Source organism: Pristiophorus japonicus, chromosome 9 (assembly GCF_044704955.1).
Source record: "Pristiophorus japonicus isolate sPriJap1 chromosome 9, sPriJap1.hap1, whole genome shotgun sequence".
Taxonomy (NCBI): Eukaryota; Metazoa; Chordata; class Chondrichthyes; family Pristiophoridae; genus Pristiophorus; species Pristiophorus japonicus.
Window position 1 is genome coordinate 217,167,944 of NC_091985.1, and position 18,481 is coordinate 217,186,424.

An 18,481-nucleotide genomic window follows, 5' to 3' on the forward strand; every position below is an offset into this window, starting at 1 on the left:
CTTTTCAGGCCACGTAACGGCCAGGAGAAGTGGGCGTAGAGAACTCGGTTGGCCGAAAGGATTGAGAGATCAGAAACTGTGGAAAATCTTAATCATCCAGAATGGGTGCCGGAGCCACAAAAGGCACACCAGCCTATGTCATGCTCCAGAATTGTGGTCAGTCTTCAATTGACCAAAGAAACAAAAAACGGTAAAGTGGACTAAGGGTGAAAACAGGCCATTTCCACCCGATGGTTCATTTAATTTAGAGAGAACAACATGTCTAGAGGAATGTCTTATAAACAGAGATCCAGTTAAAAAAAAAGGAAAGTAATAGAAAAGGCCTGGGTTCCGATTCTTCAAGCCCATGTAAAATTAACAGAGGAAGTAAATTAAATGTAAAAAAAAAAAAGAGAACCTGATAGTGACTTATGGATTCAAAAAAAAAATGAAGCTAGCAAAAGAAAAAGCTTTATTGAATGGAGAGAAACTTGTGAATGTCTTGTCTTTGAATGAGAGTGCGTGAATGTCTTGTCTTTGAATGAGAGTGCTTCTGTCTTTTTTCCTTGTGTCTGGAAACCTGTTTGGAAAGGTTGTGGAGCTGCCCGTTTGTTTTAGCTCCACCCACTTTTTCAAACAAAGTGAAGTTTTTTAACCCTTCATAGTGTTGTCCTGTATGTGGGAAGTTTAAGACATTTTAAGTTAGAAGCGCAGGTGTGGATTTATTCGGATGAGAAGTTACGGAGCTAGGAAATGCACAAAGGATAGGTTTGTTGAGACATGGTCCTGGTGGTTAAAAGTTGTAATGCCTTTTTTTTTTTAAAAAGCCTTTGTGGGTCTCTCGAGGTGCAGGCTGGGGGAGTACACTCTCATTGTCCTTGGTGTAAAATCTTGGTACAAAAGCTTCTAAGCTCAGTAAGAGGATTTTTTTTGGATAAAGAATGGCAGTACAATATTTGAATTGGGATTTTGAGATATTTCAGGTGATCTCCTTGATCAACATTTTGGGTGTATTGGAAAAATCTTGGGTTTGGAAGCCTTTTAATAAGATTAGAAAACAAGTACTTTACATTCTGTGATCTGTGAATCACTAGAAGCATAAATGAGAAGTCCGTGTAACACACAGATTCATCCGGTTCAGAAGCCCACACAAATGGAGGTTTGTCCATGACCTACGAGCTGTGAATGAATCTACTATATTCTCACAATGCTTAAAGGATGTGGAATGAAGTATCCCGGAATGCTTTCCAGAGTCTTAAGCAGCCCCTTACTTCAGCACCAGCCTTGGGATTACCAGATTACACTAAGCTATTCAACTTATTTGTGCATCACAAGTCGTGTTTTGCACAATCTGTTTTGACTCAGTTACATGGGGACAGGCAGCAACCGGTAGCATATTTCAGTACCCAACTAGACCCAGTGGCACCCGGACTACCAGGATGTCTTCCTTCATTGGCAGCAGCTTATTATGCTATGCAACAGGCTCAGACAATAACTCTAAATCATCAGACCATTTTGTATATCCCACACTCTGTCGAGATTTTACTTACTAAATGTGCTACCCAACACCTAACCTCCGCAAGAACCACTAAATACGAGGTCGAACTGTTATCAAATCTGAACCTTATCAAAAGATGCACTACCTTAAATCCAGCCACTCTACTCCCCACGGAAGAAGACGGCGAACCCAATTCATGTGAAATGGTAACCGAATTAGTGACTAAACCACGTATCAATCTAACAGATGTACCAATGTGTAACCCTGATCTAGTGTACTATGTTGACGGATCAGCCCTACGAAATGATAGGGGCCAACCTAGAGCGGCTTATGCAATTGTAACTCAGTTTAATGTTGTCGAAACAGCCTCTCTTCCAGACTCCTTTTCAGCCCAACAAGCCGAATTGTTTGCGTTAACTCGAGTCTGTATTCTGGCTGAAGGACACACAGTTAATATCTACACTGACTCCAGGTATGCTTTTGGGGTATCACATGACTATGGACAAATTTGGAAGATTCGCGGGTACCTGACTTCTTCAGGAACCCCTATCAAAAATGCAGAACAAGTGGAAAATCTTCTGCGAGCCATTCAATGGCCCTTAAAACTTGCCATTATCAAATGCCAGGCACATACAGGCCAGTCGAATGAGGTGGCACTTGGGAATGCCAGAGCTGATAATGCAGCTAAGTCAGCAGCTCTGTCAAAAGGGGGGATGCAGGTGTCATTGTTCCCACTAAGGAAAGATAATTGCTCAGACCCGCCACCCACTATTAATGACGTGCTGGCCTTTCAGACACAGGCCAGTACGGAGGAGGTGGTGACCTGAACGAAGGATCAATGTTATAAAAATCCAGAAGGAATATGGGTTCACCACGACGGCCGCGTGGTGGCCCCCAGATCCTTACTTCCATGGATTGCCCGATGTGTGCATACATTCACACATGCAGGCAAAGGGGGATTGGCAGATTATATTTTGGCAACTTGGTATGCACCAGGTATTTCGGCAATTGCAAAACAAATCTGTGAAAATTGTGTTACCTGTCAGACAATGAATCCGGGTAAGACGGAAAAAGTAGAATCTGCCTCCCACCCAAATCCAGTCGGGCCTTTTGTACATTTACAAATGGATTTTATTGAATTACCTATGTGTATGGGATTCAAGTATGTATTAGTTATTGTAGATGTGTTCTCTAGATGGATTGAAGCCTTTCCATGTAAAAAGGCCGATGCCACTACTGTTGCTAAATGTTTGTTAAAAGAAATTGTACCGCGCTTCGGAATCCCTGCTAAGCGTTCTAGTGATAACGGGTCACATTTCACGGGAACTGTTATAAGAGAAATGTGTAAAGCTTTGCAGATTAATCAACGTTTTCATTGCAGTTATCATCCACAATCAGCTGGACTTGTTGAAAGATATAATGGAATGTTTAAAAATAAGCTGGCAAAACTATGCAATGACACTGGACTGAAATGGACAGAACTGCTGCTCTTAGCTTTGATGGTAATGCGATCTGCAACCAACAGAACAACAGGCCTGTCACCGCATGAGTTAGTTATGGGACGTCCCCAACGACTACCTTTTACAGCACCATTTACTGCAAAACAGATGGACGTCCACAAAATGGAGGAAAATATGTTGAATTATTGTATTGCACTAACCAAATGTATTTCCAGCTTTCATTCACAGGTAAAGGAAGCCCAAGTCAAGCCAGCGGAAGGAAAGTGTCATAACCTGGAGCCAGGGGAATTCGTTTACATCAAGATTTTTAAAAGAAAAAGCAGTCTACAGCCAAGATTCGAAGGACCATACCAGGTCTTGCTGGCGACCAATACTGCAATCAAGGTAAAGGAAAGACCAATATGGATCCACGCATCCCATTGCAAAAGGGCACCCGACCAGGAGGAAGGGACGAAGGAATCAGAGGAACAGAAAAAGGAAGACTGAATAAGGAATTGTATGGACTATGGGGACTGATGGTGCTGGGCTTGACAGGGTTTTACTTCACATTATTGATTACACCAGGGGTACAGACCCGCCACCGAAGGGAATTGCACGTAAACGTATTTATGGCACTGAGTCATAGGTATGCTCAAGAAAGAAACTTGTCGAGTTGTTGGATATGTTCCCATGTACCTGTCCACTCCAGGGGGGTATTCCCCTGAGATCTGTCCCCTTTAACGAATCAGAAATGGTAGAATGGTTGACAGTGCAAAATAGGACAAAACTAACTAAGGGGCCAGAAACGAAGGAGCAAACAGCATGGAGGTCGGCAGGGTATAAACTTACAGCCTTCCAGGGATGGTACCAGCCCAATTATGATAATAACCATCAGCCTCCCTTCCTAAGCATTACTCCCAGAATAGGAAATCCTGAAGGTATAATATGCCTAGTGAGTAATGAGACTAAAGGACCAGAAATGGGACGCAGCAAGTGTTCCCAAATGATTAAATGGCAAGCCACAACTAATCCCACTGAGAGAAAGATAGCAACCGTTGGCTGGACAACGGTCCATAACAAAGCCCCAGGTGAAGGGTGGGAAGGTGAGACCACTCGAGTAGGAATAGTGCAAAAGGACCAGGAGCTGACGCCCTATAATTGCACCTACTTTATTTGTGGCCATAAAGCCTACCCATGGTTACCAGCCAACTGGACAGGGTCCTGTTACTTAGGATATGTGGTACCCCTTATCAGATCAGTAAGGACTCTAAGGGAGGCCTATGGAAGTCACAGATTTAAACGGGATTTGACGTGGCTAAACGGAATATTCAAGGTAATGGTGCCACCCTATGGAATAGCATCGACCGAATGGCAGTTACGGGAACTGGCTAACTTAGTGGAATCATTAGCCAACGCAACTTCCCAAGCCTTTGAAGGGATAAATGACGAAATTGTAGCTATTCCAACAGTGGCTCTGAAAAATCGTATGGCCTTAGATTATCTCCAAGCCAAGGAGGGAGGAACATGCACATTAATAGGTGAAGAATGCTGTACGTATATCCCAGATAAATCAGAAGATATCGGCAGTCTAGCTGAAAACATCAGGAAAAAGGTAATAGAGTATAAACAGACAGTTGGCCAGGACGGTATCTCCTTGTGGGGTTGGGCATCAGGATGGTTGTGAGCCCTGGGGAAATCTGTGGGACAGGGTTTGATCATATTCCTGCTGATAGTCTTCGCCCTGTATCTATTATTTGTCGTCATTAAGTGTTGCTGTGCCAGGGTGGGAGAAAATCTGTCAAACTCCACAGTAAATATATTTAATGACCCAGACTCCACTGCTCTCTGGGTTAGAGAATTCCAAAGATTCGCGACCCTCAGAGAAGAAATTCCTCATCCCCTTATTCTGAAATGATGCCCCCTAGTTCTAAATTCCCCCACGAGGGGAAACATCCTCTCTGCATCCAGCCTGTCAAGCCCCTTCAGAATCTTATACAGTTCAATAAGATCGTCTCTCATTCTTCTAAACTCCAATGAGTATAGATAGGCTTTCTTCAGAAGACAACCCCTTCATCTCAGGAATCAACCTTGTGAATCTTCTCTGAATTGCCTCCAATGCAAATATATCCATTGGCAGCATAGGCGCACCAATGTCAGTGTTCTCACTCAGGCCAACGTCCCCAGTATTGAAGCACTGACCACGCTTGATCAGCTCTGTTGGGCGGACCACATTGTCCACATGTCTGATACGAGCCACACAAAAGCAGTGCTCTACTTAGAGTTCTGACATGGCAAGTGAGCCTCAGATGGACAGAGGAAGCGCTTCAAGGACATCCTTAAAGCCTCCTTGAATAAATGCAATATCCTCACCGACACCTGGAAATCCCTGGCCCAAAACTGCACAAAGTGGAGGAAAAACATCCAGGAAGGCACCGAACACCGAGTCTCTACACCGAGAGCAAACTGAAACCAAATGTAAAGAGCGGAAGGAGCATATGGCAACCCAAGCACCACACCCACCCGTTCTTCAACCACCGTCTGCCCCACCTGTGACCGAGACTGTTGGTCCCGTATAGAACTCATTAGTCACCTGAGAACTCATTTTTAGTGTGGAAGCAAGTCATCCTCGATCTAGAGGGACTGCCCAAGAAGAATCCCTCCATAAATAAGGAGACCAAGACTATGCGCAATACTCCAGGTGTGATTTCACCAACGCCCTGTACAGTTGTAGCAGGACTTCCCTTTATACTCCCTCCCCCTTGCAATAAAGGCCAACATTCCACTTGCCTTCCTAATTACTTGCTGTATCTGCCTGCTAACTTTTTCTGTTTCGTGTACAAGGATCCCCAGATCCGTCTGTACTGAAGCATTTTGTAATCTCTCCCCATTTAAAAATATAATTTGTTTTTTTATTTTTCTTACCACAGTGGATAATCTCACATTTTCCCAAATTATACTCCATCTGAAAAAATGTTGCCACTCACTTAGCCGATCTATAGCCTTTTGCAGATTCTTTGCATCCTCCTCACAACTTGCTTTCCTATCTATCTTTGCATCATTAGCAAATTTGGCTACATTGCACTTGGTCCCTTCATCCAAGTCATTAATATAGATTGTAAATAGTTGAGACCCCAGCACTGATCCCTGTGGCACCCCAGTAGTTACAATTTGCCAACCTGAAAATGACCCATTTATCCCATTATTAAAGGTGAAATAGCAGCGTATTTGGAAAGCAGTGACAGGATCGGTCCAAGTCAGCATGGATTTATGAAAGGGAAATCATGCTTGACAAATCTTCTAGAATTTTTTGAGGATGTAACTAGTAGAGTGGACAAGGGAGAACCAGTGGGTGTGGTGTATTTGGACTTTCAAAAGGCTTTTGACAAGGTCCCACACAAGAGATTGGTGTGCAAAATTAAAGCACACGGTATTGGGGGTAATGCATTGATGTGGATAGAGAAGAACTAATTGGTAAACAGGAAGCAGAGAGTCGGGATAAATGGGTCCTTTTCAGAATGGCAGGCAGTGACTAGTGGGGTGCCGCAGGGCTCAGTGCTAGGACCCCAGCTATTTACAATATACATCAATGATTTAGATGAAGGAATTGTGAGTAATATCTCCAAGTTTGCAGATGACACTAAGCTGGGTGGCGGTGTAAGCTGTGAGGAGGATGCTAAGAGGCTGCAGGGTGACTTGGACAGGTTAGGTGAGTGGGCAAATGCACGGCAGATGCAGTATAATGTGAATAAATGTGAGGTTATCCACTTTGGTGGCAAAAGCATGAAGGCAGAATATTATCTGAAAGGCGGCAGATTAGGAAAAGGGGAGGTGCAACGAGATCTGGGTGTCATGGTTCATCAGTCATTGAAGGTTGGCATGCAGGTGCATCAGGCGGTGAAGAAGGCAAATGGCATGTTGGCCTTTGTTAGGGGATTTGAGCATAGGAGCAGGGAGGTCTTGCTGCAGCTGTACAGGGCCTTGGTGAGGCCTCACCTGGAATACTGTGTTCAGTTTTGGTCTCCTATTCTGAGGAAGGACATTCTTTCTATTGAGGGAGTGCAGCAAAGGTTCACCAGACTGATTCCCGGGATGGCAGGACTGACACATGAGGAGAGACTGGATCGACTGGGCCTGTATTTATTGGAGTTTAGAAAAATGAGAGGGGATCTCATAGAAACATATAAAATTCTGACGGGATTGGACAGGTTAATGCAGGAAGAATGTTCCCGATGTTGGGTGAATCCAGAACCAGGGGTCACAGTCAAAGGATAAGGGGTAAGCCATTTAGGACCGAGATGAGGAGAAACTTCTTCACCCAGAGAGTTGTTACCCTGTGGAATTCTCTTCCGCAGAGAGTTGTTGATGCCAGTTAGTTAGATTTATTCAAGAGGGAGTTAGATATGGCCCTTACGGCTAAAGGGATCAAGGGATATTGAGAGAAAGCAAGAAAGGGGTACTGAGGTGAATGATCAGCCATGATCTTATTGAATGGTGGTGCAGGCTCGAAGGGCCGAATGGCCTACTCCTGCATCTATTTTCTATCCCGACTCTGTTTTCTGTTAGTTAGCCAATCCTCTATCCATGCTAACATATTACCCCAATCCCGTGAGCTCTTAGAAACATAGAAAATAGGTGCAGGAGTAGGCCATTCGGCCCTTCGAGCCTGCACCGCCATTCAATGAGTTCATGGCTGAACTTGTGCAGTAACCTTTTATGTGGCACCTTATCAAATGCCTTCTGGAAATCCAAATACACGACATCTTCTGGTTCCCCTTTATCAACCTGCTCATACATCCTCAAAGAACTCCAGCAAATTTGTCAAACATGATTTCCCTTTCATAAAACCATGCTGACTCTGCTTGATTGTATTATGATTTTCTAAATGTCACACTACTACTTCCTGAATAATGGACTCCAGCATTTTTCCAATGAGATGTTAGGCTAACCAGTCTATAGTTTCCTGCTTTCTGTCACATTTATGGTTTTCCAATCCACTGGGACCTCTCCAGAATCCAGGGAATTTTGGTAGATTACAACAACTGCATCCACTATCTCTGCATCCACTTCTTTTAGGACTCTAGGATGCAGACCATCAGGTCCAGAAGACTTGTCCACCTTTAATCCCATTAGTTTGCCTAGTACATTTTCTCTAATGCTGGTGATTGTTTTAAGTGCCCCCCCCCCCCCCCCCGCCCATCTCAATAGCCCCTTGATTATCACACAGTGGGACCTGGGGGTCCTTGTGCATGAAACACAAACATTTAATATGCAGATACAGCAAGTGATCAGGAAGGCAAACGGAATGTTGGCCTTTGTTGCAAGGGGGATGGAGTATAAAAGCAGCAAAGACTTGCTACAACTCTATAGGGTATTGGTGAGACCACATCTGTAGTGGCTCGCACAACTTTGGTCTCCTTATTTAAAGAGGGATATAATTGCATTGGAGGCAGTTCAGAGAAGGTTCACTCGGTTGATTCCTGAGATGAAGGGTTTGACTTATGAAGAAAGGTTGAGCAGGTTTGGCATTTACTCATTGAAGCTTAGAAGAATGAGACGTGATCTTATTGAAATATATAAGATACTGAGGGGGTTCGATAAGGTAGATGTTGAGAGGATGTTTCCACCAGTGAGTGAATCTATAACTAGGGGGCCTAGTTTAAGAATAAGGGGTCGCCCATTTAGAACTGAGATGAGGAGGAATTTCTCCTCTCATAGGGTTATAAATCTATGGAATACTCTGCCCCAGAGAGTTGTGGGAATTGGGTCATTCAATATATTTAAGGTGGAGATAGACAGATTTTTGAATGATAAAGGAGTGAAGGGTTATGGGGAGCGGGCAGTGAAATGGAGTTGAGCTCAAGATGAGATCAGCCATGATCTTATTAAATGGCGGAGCAGACTCGAGGGGCCAAATGGCCTACTCCTGCTCCTATTTCTTATGTTCTTAGTTCTTATGATTTACTAGAGAGACACAGCAGGTGGACATGACATTGGGCGATGAGATTAGAAATGAGTTAACTGCACTTAAAAAAGAAAGAGAACTATTAAATAAGCTATTCAAACTCAAAGAGAATAAAACCTCTCATCCGGACGGATTACATCCGCGCATTTTAAAATAATCTCGGGAAGAGATAGTAGAGGCATTACTACACTTATTTAATCATTCTTTAGAACAAGGTATATTGCCAGAGGAGTGCCGGATAGCTGACTGATATCTCTATTTTGAGAAGGGAGATAGAACATGTCCAGTGAACTATAGACCTGTCAGCTTAACATTAGTGGTAGGAAAAATAATGCTTTTAGTGTCTTCTACCGTGAATACCGATACAAAATATTTGTTCAAAGTCTCTGCTATTTCCCTGTTTCCCATTATTAATTCCCCAGTCTCATCCTCTAAGGGACTAACATTTACTTTAACTACTCTCTTCTCTTTTACATACCTGTAGAAGCTCTGTCTGTTTTTATATATCTTGTTAGTTTACTCTCAAACTATTTTCTCTCTCTTTGTAATTTTTTTAGTCATCTTTGCTGGTTTCTAATAATTTCCCAACCCTCTGGCCTGCCACTATTCTTCACAACATTGTATGCCTTTGTTTTCAATTTGATACCATCCTTTACTTCATTAGTTAGCCACGGATGGTTCATCCTTCTCTTCGAGTCTTTCTATTCACTGGAATATATCTTTGCTAAGTTATGAAATATCTCCATAAATGTTTGACACTACTTATCTACCGTCTTACCCTTTAATCTATGTTCCCAGTCCACTTTAGCCAACTCTGTCTTCATACCTTTGTAATTGCCTATATTTACGTTCAGGACACTAGTTTGAGACCGAGCTTTCTCACCCTCAAATTGAAGTTGAAATTCTTCCCAAAAGGATCCTTCACTACGTAAGCATTAATTAATTCAGACTCATTACACATTACCAGATCTAAAATACTCTGCTTGCTGGTTGGTTTCACAAATGTGTTGTTCTAAGAAAGCATCCCACATACACTCTATGAACTCTTCCTCAAGGCTACCTTTGCCCATTTGGTTTGTCCAATCAATATGAAGATTAAAATCATCCATGATGATTGCCGTACCTTTCTTACAAGCCTCCATTATTTCTTGATTTATACTCTGTCCTACAGTGTGGAGACTGTTAGGGGGCCTATAGACTACGCCCACCAGTGACTTCTTTCTCTTATTTCTTATCTCCACCCAAACTGATTCTACATCTTGATCTTCTGAGCCAATATCATTTCTCACTACTGCACTGATCTCATCCTTTGTTAACAGACCTCCTTTTCCTTTCTACTTATCCTTCTGAAAGACCCCTGAATATTCAGTTCCCAGCCTTGGTCACGTCGCAACCACGTCTCTGTAATGGCTATCAGATCATACCTATTTATTTCAATTTATGCCGTCAACTCATCTATCTTGTTATGAATGCTGCATGCATTCATATAAAGAGCATGTAATTTTGTCTTTTTCACCATTTTCTGATGCACTCGTGTATACGCTTGGTCGCACTCTGATTATTATCCCTATTGCTACCCTGCTCTATCTCCTTCTCGACTGTTTAAATTTCCACTCACCGAATCCCTCCCCCTTACTATTGAGTTTAAAGCCCTATCTACAGCCTTAGTTATTCGATTTGCCATGACATTGGTCCCAGCCTGGTTCAAGTGAAGCCCCTCCCGACGGAACATCTCCCTCTTATCCCAGTACTGGTGCCAGTGCCCCATGAATTGAAACCCATTTCTCCCACACCAGTCTTTGTCCCACATGTTTATCTCTGATTTTATTTACCCTGTGTAAATTTGCTCGTGGCTCAGGTAGTATTCCAGAGATTAGCAGCTTTGTGGTTCTGCTTTTTAATTTAGTCCCTAGCTGCTCAGCAGAAGCTCAGGAGAGTTGGGCACAAAATCTAGACTGACATTCCAATGCAGTATTGAGGGAGCGCTGAACTGTCAGAGTTGCCATCTTTTGGATGAGTCGTTCAACTGAGACCCCATCGGTCCTCAACCAGCATCACAAACAGATTATCTGGCCATTGCTTTCATGGAAGTTTGCTGTGCGTGAATCCTCTGCCACAGTTGCTACATTACAAATGTACTTTGATGTTGTTGTACTTCATTGGTGTAAAGCACTTTTGGATATCCTGAAGTCACGTAAGGTACTACATAAGGACAGGTCTTTATTGAACAAAGGCGAAAAGGCCCAAAAATGGAACAGTCAGTAACAGCATATCAATTAGTCTCCTCTTGGAGAAATCAAACAATCGACAAACTGCGTGTTTGAACCAAAGCTGATTTACTTGTCAGATATCCAGAAAATTAAACTCCAGCCCAGTTACAGGGGAAACACAGTCCGACTGTCAGAATGAACACAGTTTAGTCTTTGGTGTGATTAACAGCAGAATCCAACCCCTGCAGTCAGTTGTGAACCCGCTGGTGTCTCAGCAGGTTGGATGAATCAATTAATCCTTTCCCACACACTGAGCATGTGAATGGCCTTTCCCCAGTGTGAATGCGTTGGTGTCTCATCGGTCAATTTCTGCTTTTAAAGCTCTTCTCACAGTCAGAACATTTAAAAAGCCTCTGATTGATGTGAACCAGTAGGTGTGTAGTGAGGCTGGATGACTGAGTGAATCCTTTCCCACACACACAGCAGGTGAACAGCCTCTCCCCAGTGCAAACTCGCTGGTGTTCAGTGAGGTGGGGTGACTGAACTTCTTTCCGCAGTGGGAGCAACTGAACGGCTTCTCCCCAGTGTGAACTCTCTGGTGTGCCAGAAGGTGGGATTACCGAGTGAAACTCTTCCCACACACTGAGCAGGTGAATGGCCTCTCCCCATGGTGAACTCGCTGGTGTCTCAGCAGGGTGGATGACTGAGCGAATTCTTTCCCACACACTGAGCAGGTGAACAGCCTCTCCCAGTGTGGCTGCGTCGATGAATTTCCAGCTCAGATGGGGATCTGATACCTTCCCACATTCCCATGGTTTCTCCGTGGTGCGGGTGTCCTTGTGTCTCTCCAGGTTGGACGATCAGTTGAAGCCTCGTCCACACACACAACACATGTACAGTTTCTCCCCACTGTGAATGATGCAATGTCTTTTCAGGCTGTGTAACTGGTTAAAGCTCTTTCCACAGTCAGTGCACTGGAACACTCTCACTCGGGTGTGCGTATCTCGGTGCTTTTCCAGTCACACTAATGTTTGAAATCTTTTCCCACAGACAGAACAGAGAAACATTTCTCCTTCCACAATCAAAGACCGATGATATTCAGGTCCTGATGAATGGAGTGACTCTGTCAGATCTTGACATCATGTTGGTTTGAATTTACTGTCTGCACATCCTCCCCTTCTAATACCCTGTAAAAGGTGTTTACAAAAGTCATCACTAAGTACAGGATAGAAATTCAGAACAGACAATTCGAGTTTCTATGGAACATTCTTCCCTAGCATGTTCCCCCAAAGCTGTAAATCCCCATCCCACACTCTCCCTCCTCCCTGTGCTGAAATCCAAACCCATCGCACCATCTCCATTATTTATTTCTTTTCGCTGTTTTCTTCCTCCCCTGAAGGTGCTGACTCTGGCTTGGTTCAGTTCTACACTAACTAGTTCCGCTCCCACTCCTCCCTTGAAGATGCTGACTCTGGCTGGGATCATGTCTACACTGTATTCCACGGGTATTCTGAGCACCAAGTGTGTGCGTGAAACAGGCTCCGGTCAGGTACAGAGTAAAGCTCCCTCTACACTGTCCCATCAAACACTCCCAGGCCAGGTACAGCACGGGTTAGGTACAGAGTAAAGCTCCCTCTACACTGTCCTATCAAATGCTAAACCCAGCCCATAATGAGCAGGGCTCAGGGAGGTTGGTTGCTAGGCACTGCAGTGATGTCATAAAGCAGGGCCATTCAGCCCAGCAGGTCCTCTCCTTGTCCCTTTAAAGGAGGAGAGCTGGGACATCCTGTCTCAACACACATCCCCCCTGTTGATACTGAGAATCCCCGGGGAAGGGCCAAGGCCCAGAGTGTGGAACACAACCAAGGGGGAAAGAGGAGGAGAGAAGGGGAGGTAAATCAAGGAGTCGGGACTGAGGGCCACCAAGCTTCAGTTTTAGAGCCTGTAGACCAGATGGGGAAGAGTGAGTTCAGTAGTTTTAGGATCCAGGGAGAGAGCAAGGCACATTGCACAAATTCCTACTATTTCATCCTTCTCTCCTCTCCTCCCCTGAAGGTGCTGACTCTGTCTGGGTTCAGCTCTACACTCACTGGTTCATCTCCCTCTCCTCCCCTGATGGTGCTGACTCTGGCTGGGTTTAGTTCTAGACTCACTGGTTCCCCTCCCCCTCCCCCTCCCCCCCTGAATGTGCTGACTCTGGCTGGGTTCAGCTCTACACTCACCAGTTTCTCTCCAATATGTGACCCATGTGCCCAATGTCCTTGTGTGAACCTCGACAGTGAGTGTCGACATGCTATTCCACTGTCCTCACCTGAGGCCTCACGTGCATTTTCCAGCAGGGTCACTGGACTCTCCTCCCAATGGCTCAGTGGGTAAATGTAACGTCCTCCCAATGGCTCAGTGGGTAAAGGTAACGCCCAGTGTGACTGATTCATAGGAACAAGAAGGACCCAGGTTTAATCCTGTGTGCATATCCTCACCTTCTAATCCCCTGTAAAAACTGTTTACAAAAAGCACCACTGTAAGTAGGAACATAGGAACAGGAATAGGCCATTCAGCTGATCAGTATTTTAACTCTGTCTACCTGCCTTGGTTCCATTGCCTTAATACCCCTGCCCTAGAAGAATTTATCAATCTCAGTTTTGGAATTTTCAATCGGCCCCCAACCTCCGTTTTATGGGGAACAGAGTTCCGGATTTCCACTATGCTTTAAGAGCATAAGTAATAGGAGCAGGAGTAGGCTAAACAGCCCCTCGAGCCTGCTCCGCCATTCAGTAAAATCATGGCTGATCTTCTACCTCAACTCCACTTTCCCGCACTATCCCCGTATCCCTGGATTCCTTTAGTGTCCAAACATCTAGCGATCTCGGCCCTGAATACACTCAATGACTGAGCATCCACAGCTCTTTGGGGCAGAGAATTCCAAAGATTCACAACCCTTTGAGTGAAGACATTTCTCTACATCTCAGTCCTAAATGGCCGTATGTTATCCTGAGACTATGATCCCTAGTTCTAGACTCTCCAGACAAGAGAAACAGCCAATCAGCATTTGTGTGAGGAAGTGCTTCCTGACATTAGCCCTGAACGGCCGAGCTCTGATTTTAAGGTTGTGTCCCCTTGTTGTGGACTCCCTCACCAGAGGAAATAGTTTCTCTCCATCCACCCAATCAATTCCTTTAATCATCTTAAACACCTCAATTACATCACCCCTTAATCTTATATATTTCTCATAATTTACAAACTTCATCACTGTAAGTACAGGATTATAGAATCACAGAAGTTTACAGCATTGAAGGAGGCCATTCAGCCCATCGTGTCCATGCCGGCCGACAAAGAGCTATCCAGCCTAATCCCACTTTTCAGCTCTTGGTCCGTGGCCTTGTAGGTCACGGCACTTCAATTGCACATCCAAGTTGGTTTTAAATGATACGAGGGTTTCTGCCTCTACCACCCTTTCAGGCAGTGGGTTCCATACCCCCACCACCCTCTGGGTGAAGAGATTTCCCCTCTAAACCTCCGACCACTTTAAAACTACTCCCCCTGGTTGTTGACTCTCTGCCAAGGGTAATAGGTCCTTCCTATCCACTCTATCTAGGCCCCTCATAATTTTATACACCTCAATTAGGTCTCCCCTCAGCCTCCTCTACTCCAAAAAAAACCCCAGCCTATCCAATCTTTCCTCATAGCTAAAATTCTCCGGTCCTGGTAACATCCTCCTAAATCTCCTCTGTACCCTCTCTAATGCAATCACATCTTTCCTGTAATGTGACCAGAACTGCACACAGTACTCTCGCTGTCACCTAACTAGTGTTTTATACAGTTCAAGTATAACCTCCCTGCTCTTGTATTCTATGCCTCGGCAAGTATTCTGTATACCTTCTTAACCACCTTACCTACCTGCCCTGCTACCTTCAGGGATCTGTGGACATGCCTTCCAAGGTCCTCTTATTCTTCTACACTGCTCATTGTCCTATGATTTATTGTGTATTCCCTTGCCTTGTTAGCCCTCCCCAAATGCATTACCTCACACTTCTGTGGATTGAATTCCATTTGCCACTGTTCTGCCCACCTGACCAGTCCATTGACATCTTCGTGCAGTCTGTAACTTTCTTCTTCATTATCAACCACATGATCAACTTTTGTATCATCATCCTTGCATTGAAGTATATACCATTTAGCACGGCCAAACCATGGAAGTGCATGGCTGGGACACATTTCTTACACACCTCAAGATTAACCCGCACGGCGACTTTGTTGGCAGTGAAGCGAGACAAGAAAGACCGAAGTGCCGTTTGGCCCTCTCAGTGTGGCCCTGAAGGACTGTGTCCAGGCTGAAGTTCTGTTCCCACCGTACGGTCCTCCCCCCAGATTGTCCTCTCTGAGTTCACCAGGTGATGCTAAACACCCAGGTGGGAAAAACAAAAATCCATAGCAATGTGTTAAAAGCAAAGCTGATTTATTTCCCATTCATCCAGAATATTAAAGTCTTGCCCAGTTATAGGAGTTAGCATCAGCAGAAACAAACCCCATCTGTCAGAATGAACATGGTTCAGTCGGGATGTGATTACCAGTAGAATCCCACCCCTGCAGTCACATGTGGACTCGCTGGTGTGTCAGCAGGTTGGATGAACGAGTGAAACCCTTACCACACACGGAGCAGGTGAACAGCCTCTCCCCAGTATGAACTCGCTGGTGACTCAGAAGGTCGCATGAACGAGAGAATCCCTTCCCACACACGGAGCATCTGAATGGTCTCTCCCCAGTGTGAACACGTTGATGGCAGCTCAGTTCCGCTGAACTTTTATAGCACTTACTGCAGTCTGGGCATTTAAAAGGTCTCTCGTCAGTGTGAACTTGCTGATGTGTCAGCAGGTTGGATAACTGAGTGAATCCCTTCCCACACTTGGAGCAGATAAACGGCCTCTCCCCGGTGTGAACTCGCTGGTATATCAGTAGATGCTTTTTGGTTTTAAATCGCTTCTCACAGTCAGAGCATTTAAAAGGTCTCACATCGGTGTGAACTCGTTGGTGTGTCAGCAGGTGGAATGACTGAGTGAATCCCATCCCACAGTCAGAGCAGGTGAATGGCCTCTCCCCGGTATGAACTCGCTGGTGTCTCAGAAGGTCGGATGACTGAGTGAATCCCTTCCCACACACGTAGCAGAAAAATGGCCTCTCCCCAGTGTGAACTCGTTGGTGTCTCAGTAGGTTGCATGAATCAATGAATCCCTTCCCACACTCAGAGCAGGTGAACGGTCTCTCCCCAGTGTGAACTCGCTGGTGTCTCAGCAGGCTGCATGACTGAGTGAATCCTCTCCCACACACTGAGCAGGTGAACGGCCTCTCCCCAGTGTGAGTGCGCTGGTGTACAGTGAGTTTAGATGATTGACTGAACCCAGTTCCGCAGTGAGAGCACCTGAACGGTCTCTCCCCACTGTGAACACGTTGATGGTACGTCAGCTCCCCGGAATGTTTATAGCTCATCCCACAATCCGGGCATTTAAAAGGTCTCTCGTCAGTGTGAACTCGCTGGTGATTCAGCAGGTTGGATGACGAAGTGAATCCCTTCCCACACTCGGAGCAGGTGGATGACCTCTCCCCGGTGTGACTGCGCTTGTGTCTCAATAGGCCAGAGATTCGGCTAAAGCCTCTTCCACACACAGAACACGTGTACACTTTCTCCCCATTGTCAACGGTGCTTTTTGCTTCCATATTGAGAGGCCGATGAATCGAGTGACCCGGTCAGATCTTGATGCGGTCTGTGATTTGAGTTTGCCGTCTTCAAATCCTCTCCTTCTAATACACTGTAAAATTAATTTAAAATAGGAAAAAGGGAGTGTGAGAGAGAACCCACAAAGAGGCAGGTTAGTAATTTGAACTTAATGAATCTGATTTGTGGGGCCGGCATGACAACAAAGTGACCTTGAAAGTGGCCAGAATGTCATAGAAACCCAGCTGGTTCAGTTCTACACTCATCAGTTTCTCTCCAATATGTGACCCATGTGCCCAATCTCCATGTGTGAACCTCGATAGTGAGTGTCGACAAGCTATTCCACTGTCCTCACTTGAGGCCTCACATGTGCATTTTCCAGCAGGGTCACTGGACCCTCCCCTCCTCCCAATGGCTCAGTGGGTACAGGCACTGACCAGTGTGACTGAGTCACATTAACAGGAGGGGCCCAGGTTTAATCCCCTCAGCGTATCCTCCTCTTCTAAACCCCTGTAAAAGCTGTTTACAAAAGTCATCACTAAGTAGGAACATAGAAAGAGGAATAGGCCATTCAGCCCCTTGAGCCTGTTCAATTAGCCCCCAGTCTCAGTTATATGGGAAACATCGAGTTCTGCATTCCCACAACCCTTTAAGAACACAAGAAATTGGAGCAGGAGTAGGCCCATTGGCCCCTCGAGCCTGCTCCACCATTTAGTAAGATCATGGCTGATCTTCTACCTCAACTCCACTCTGGTTACCGACCCTTCTGACACTGAAAATTGTTTCCCATAATTAAGATGGTTGGTGGGCTGGAGGAGGTTACAGAGATAGGGAGGGACAAGGCCTTGGAGGGATTTGAACAAAAGGAGGAGTATTTTAAAGGCTGAAGCCACCAGCCGTCTTCCCCAGTGCAGAATGTGACTCACTACGAACAGGAAGGATTTTTGTTTAACTACTAAAGATGCATAATGAGGGGGAAATCAATCTCTGTACCTTTAACTAACAGCAACATGGAAAGAGGGAAATCTTTAAACACCTGGTCCACTTGGCACCGAAGTTTCTGAAACTCATAATAGGAACTCCAGGGAAACAAAATAGCTGTGTTGATAAAGGATGGAATCACTGCAATAGTGAGAGACAACATTGGCTCAAATGATCAGGATGTTGAATCAGTTTGGGTAGAGATAAGGAATAATAAGGGGAAAAAGTCACTGGTGGGCGTAGTCTATAGGCCCCCTAACAGTAGCAACTCTGTTGGTCGGAGTATAAACCAAGAAATAGAGGGGTCTTGTAAAAAGGGAACAGTAATAATCATGGGTGATTTTAACCTCCGTATTGATTGGACAAATCAAATTGGTCAGGGTAGCCTTGAGGAAAAGTTCATAGAGTGCGCAAGGAACGGGTTCCTTGAGCAATATGTAACGGAACCAACCAGGGGGCTGGCTATCTTAAATCTAGTCCTGTGTAATAAGACAGGATTAATAAACAATCTCCTAGTAAAGGATCCCCTTGAAATGAGTGACCATAGCATAGTTGAATTTCAAATTCAGATGGAGGGCGAGAAAGTTTGATCTCAAACCAGCTTACGAAGCTTAAATAAAGGAGACTACAAAGGTATGAGGGCAGAGTTGGCTAAAGTGGACTGGGAAAATAGATTAAAGTGTAAGACGGTTGATGAACAGT

At 44.9% G+C, this 18,481-nt stretch overlaps 1 protein-coding gene across 4 annotated transcripts in view; it reads right to left on the reverse strand.

The window, feature by feature from the left end:
* LOC139273621 (zinc finger protein 530-like) overlaps positions 1-18,481 on the reverse strand; it is an 84,710-nt gene that overhangs the window by 51,071 nt on the left and 15,158 nt on the right. For 3 of the 4 annotated variants that reach the window (XM_070890586.1, XM_070890585.1, XM_070890587.1), the window contains exons 2-3: positions 15,315-16,892; positions 11,074-12,275 (exon numbers count right to left, since the gene is read on the reverse strand). In XM_070890586.1, the coding sequence (XP_070746687.1) occupies positions 15,679-16,800 (1,122 nt within the window). In that variant the 5' untranslated portion in view covers positions 16,801-16,892 and the 3' untranslated portion in view covers positions 11,074-12,275; positions 15,315-15,678. Of the gene's footprint in view, positions 1-11,073; positions 12,276-15,314; positions 16,893-18,481 lie in introns of those variants that run through there. The other variant, XM_070890588.1, reaches the window with a different exon arrangement.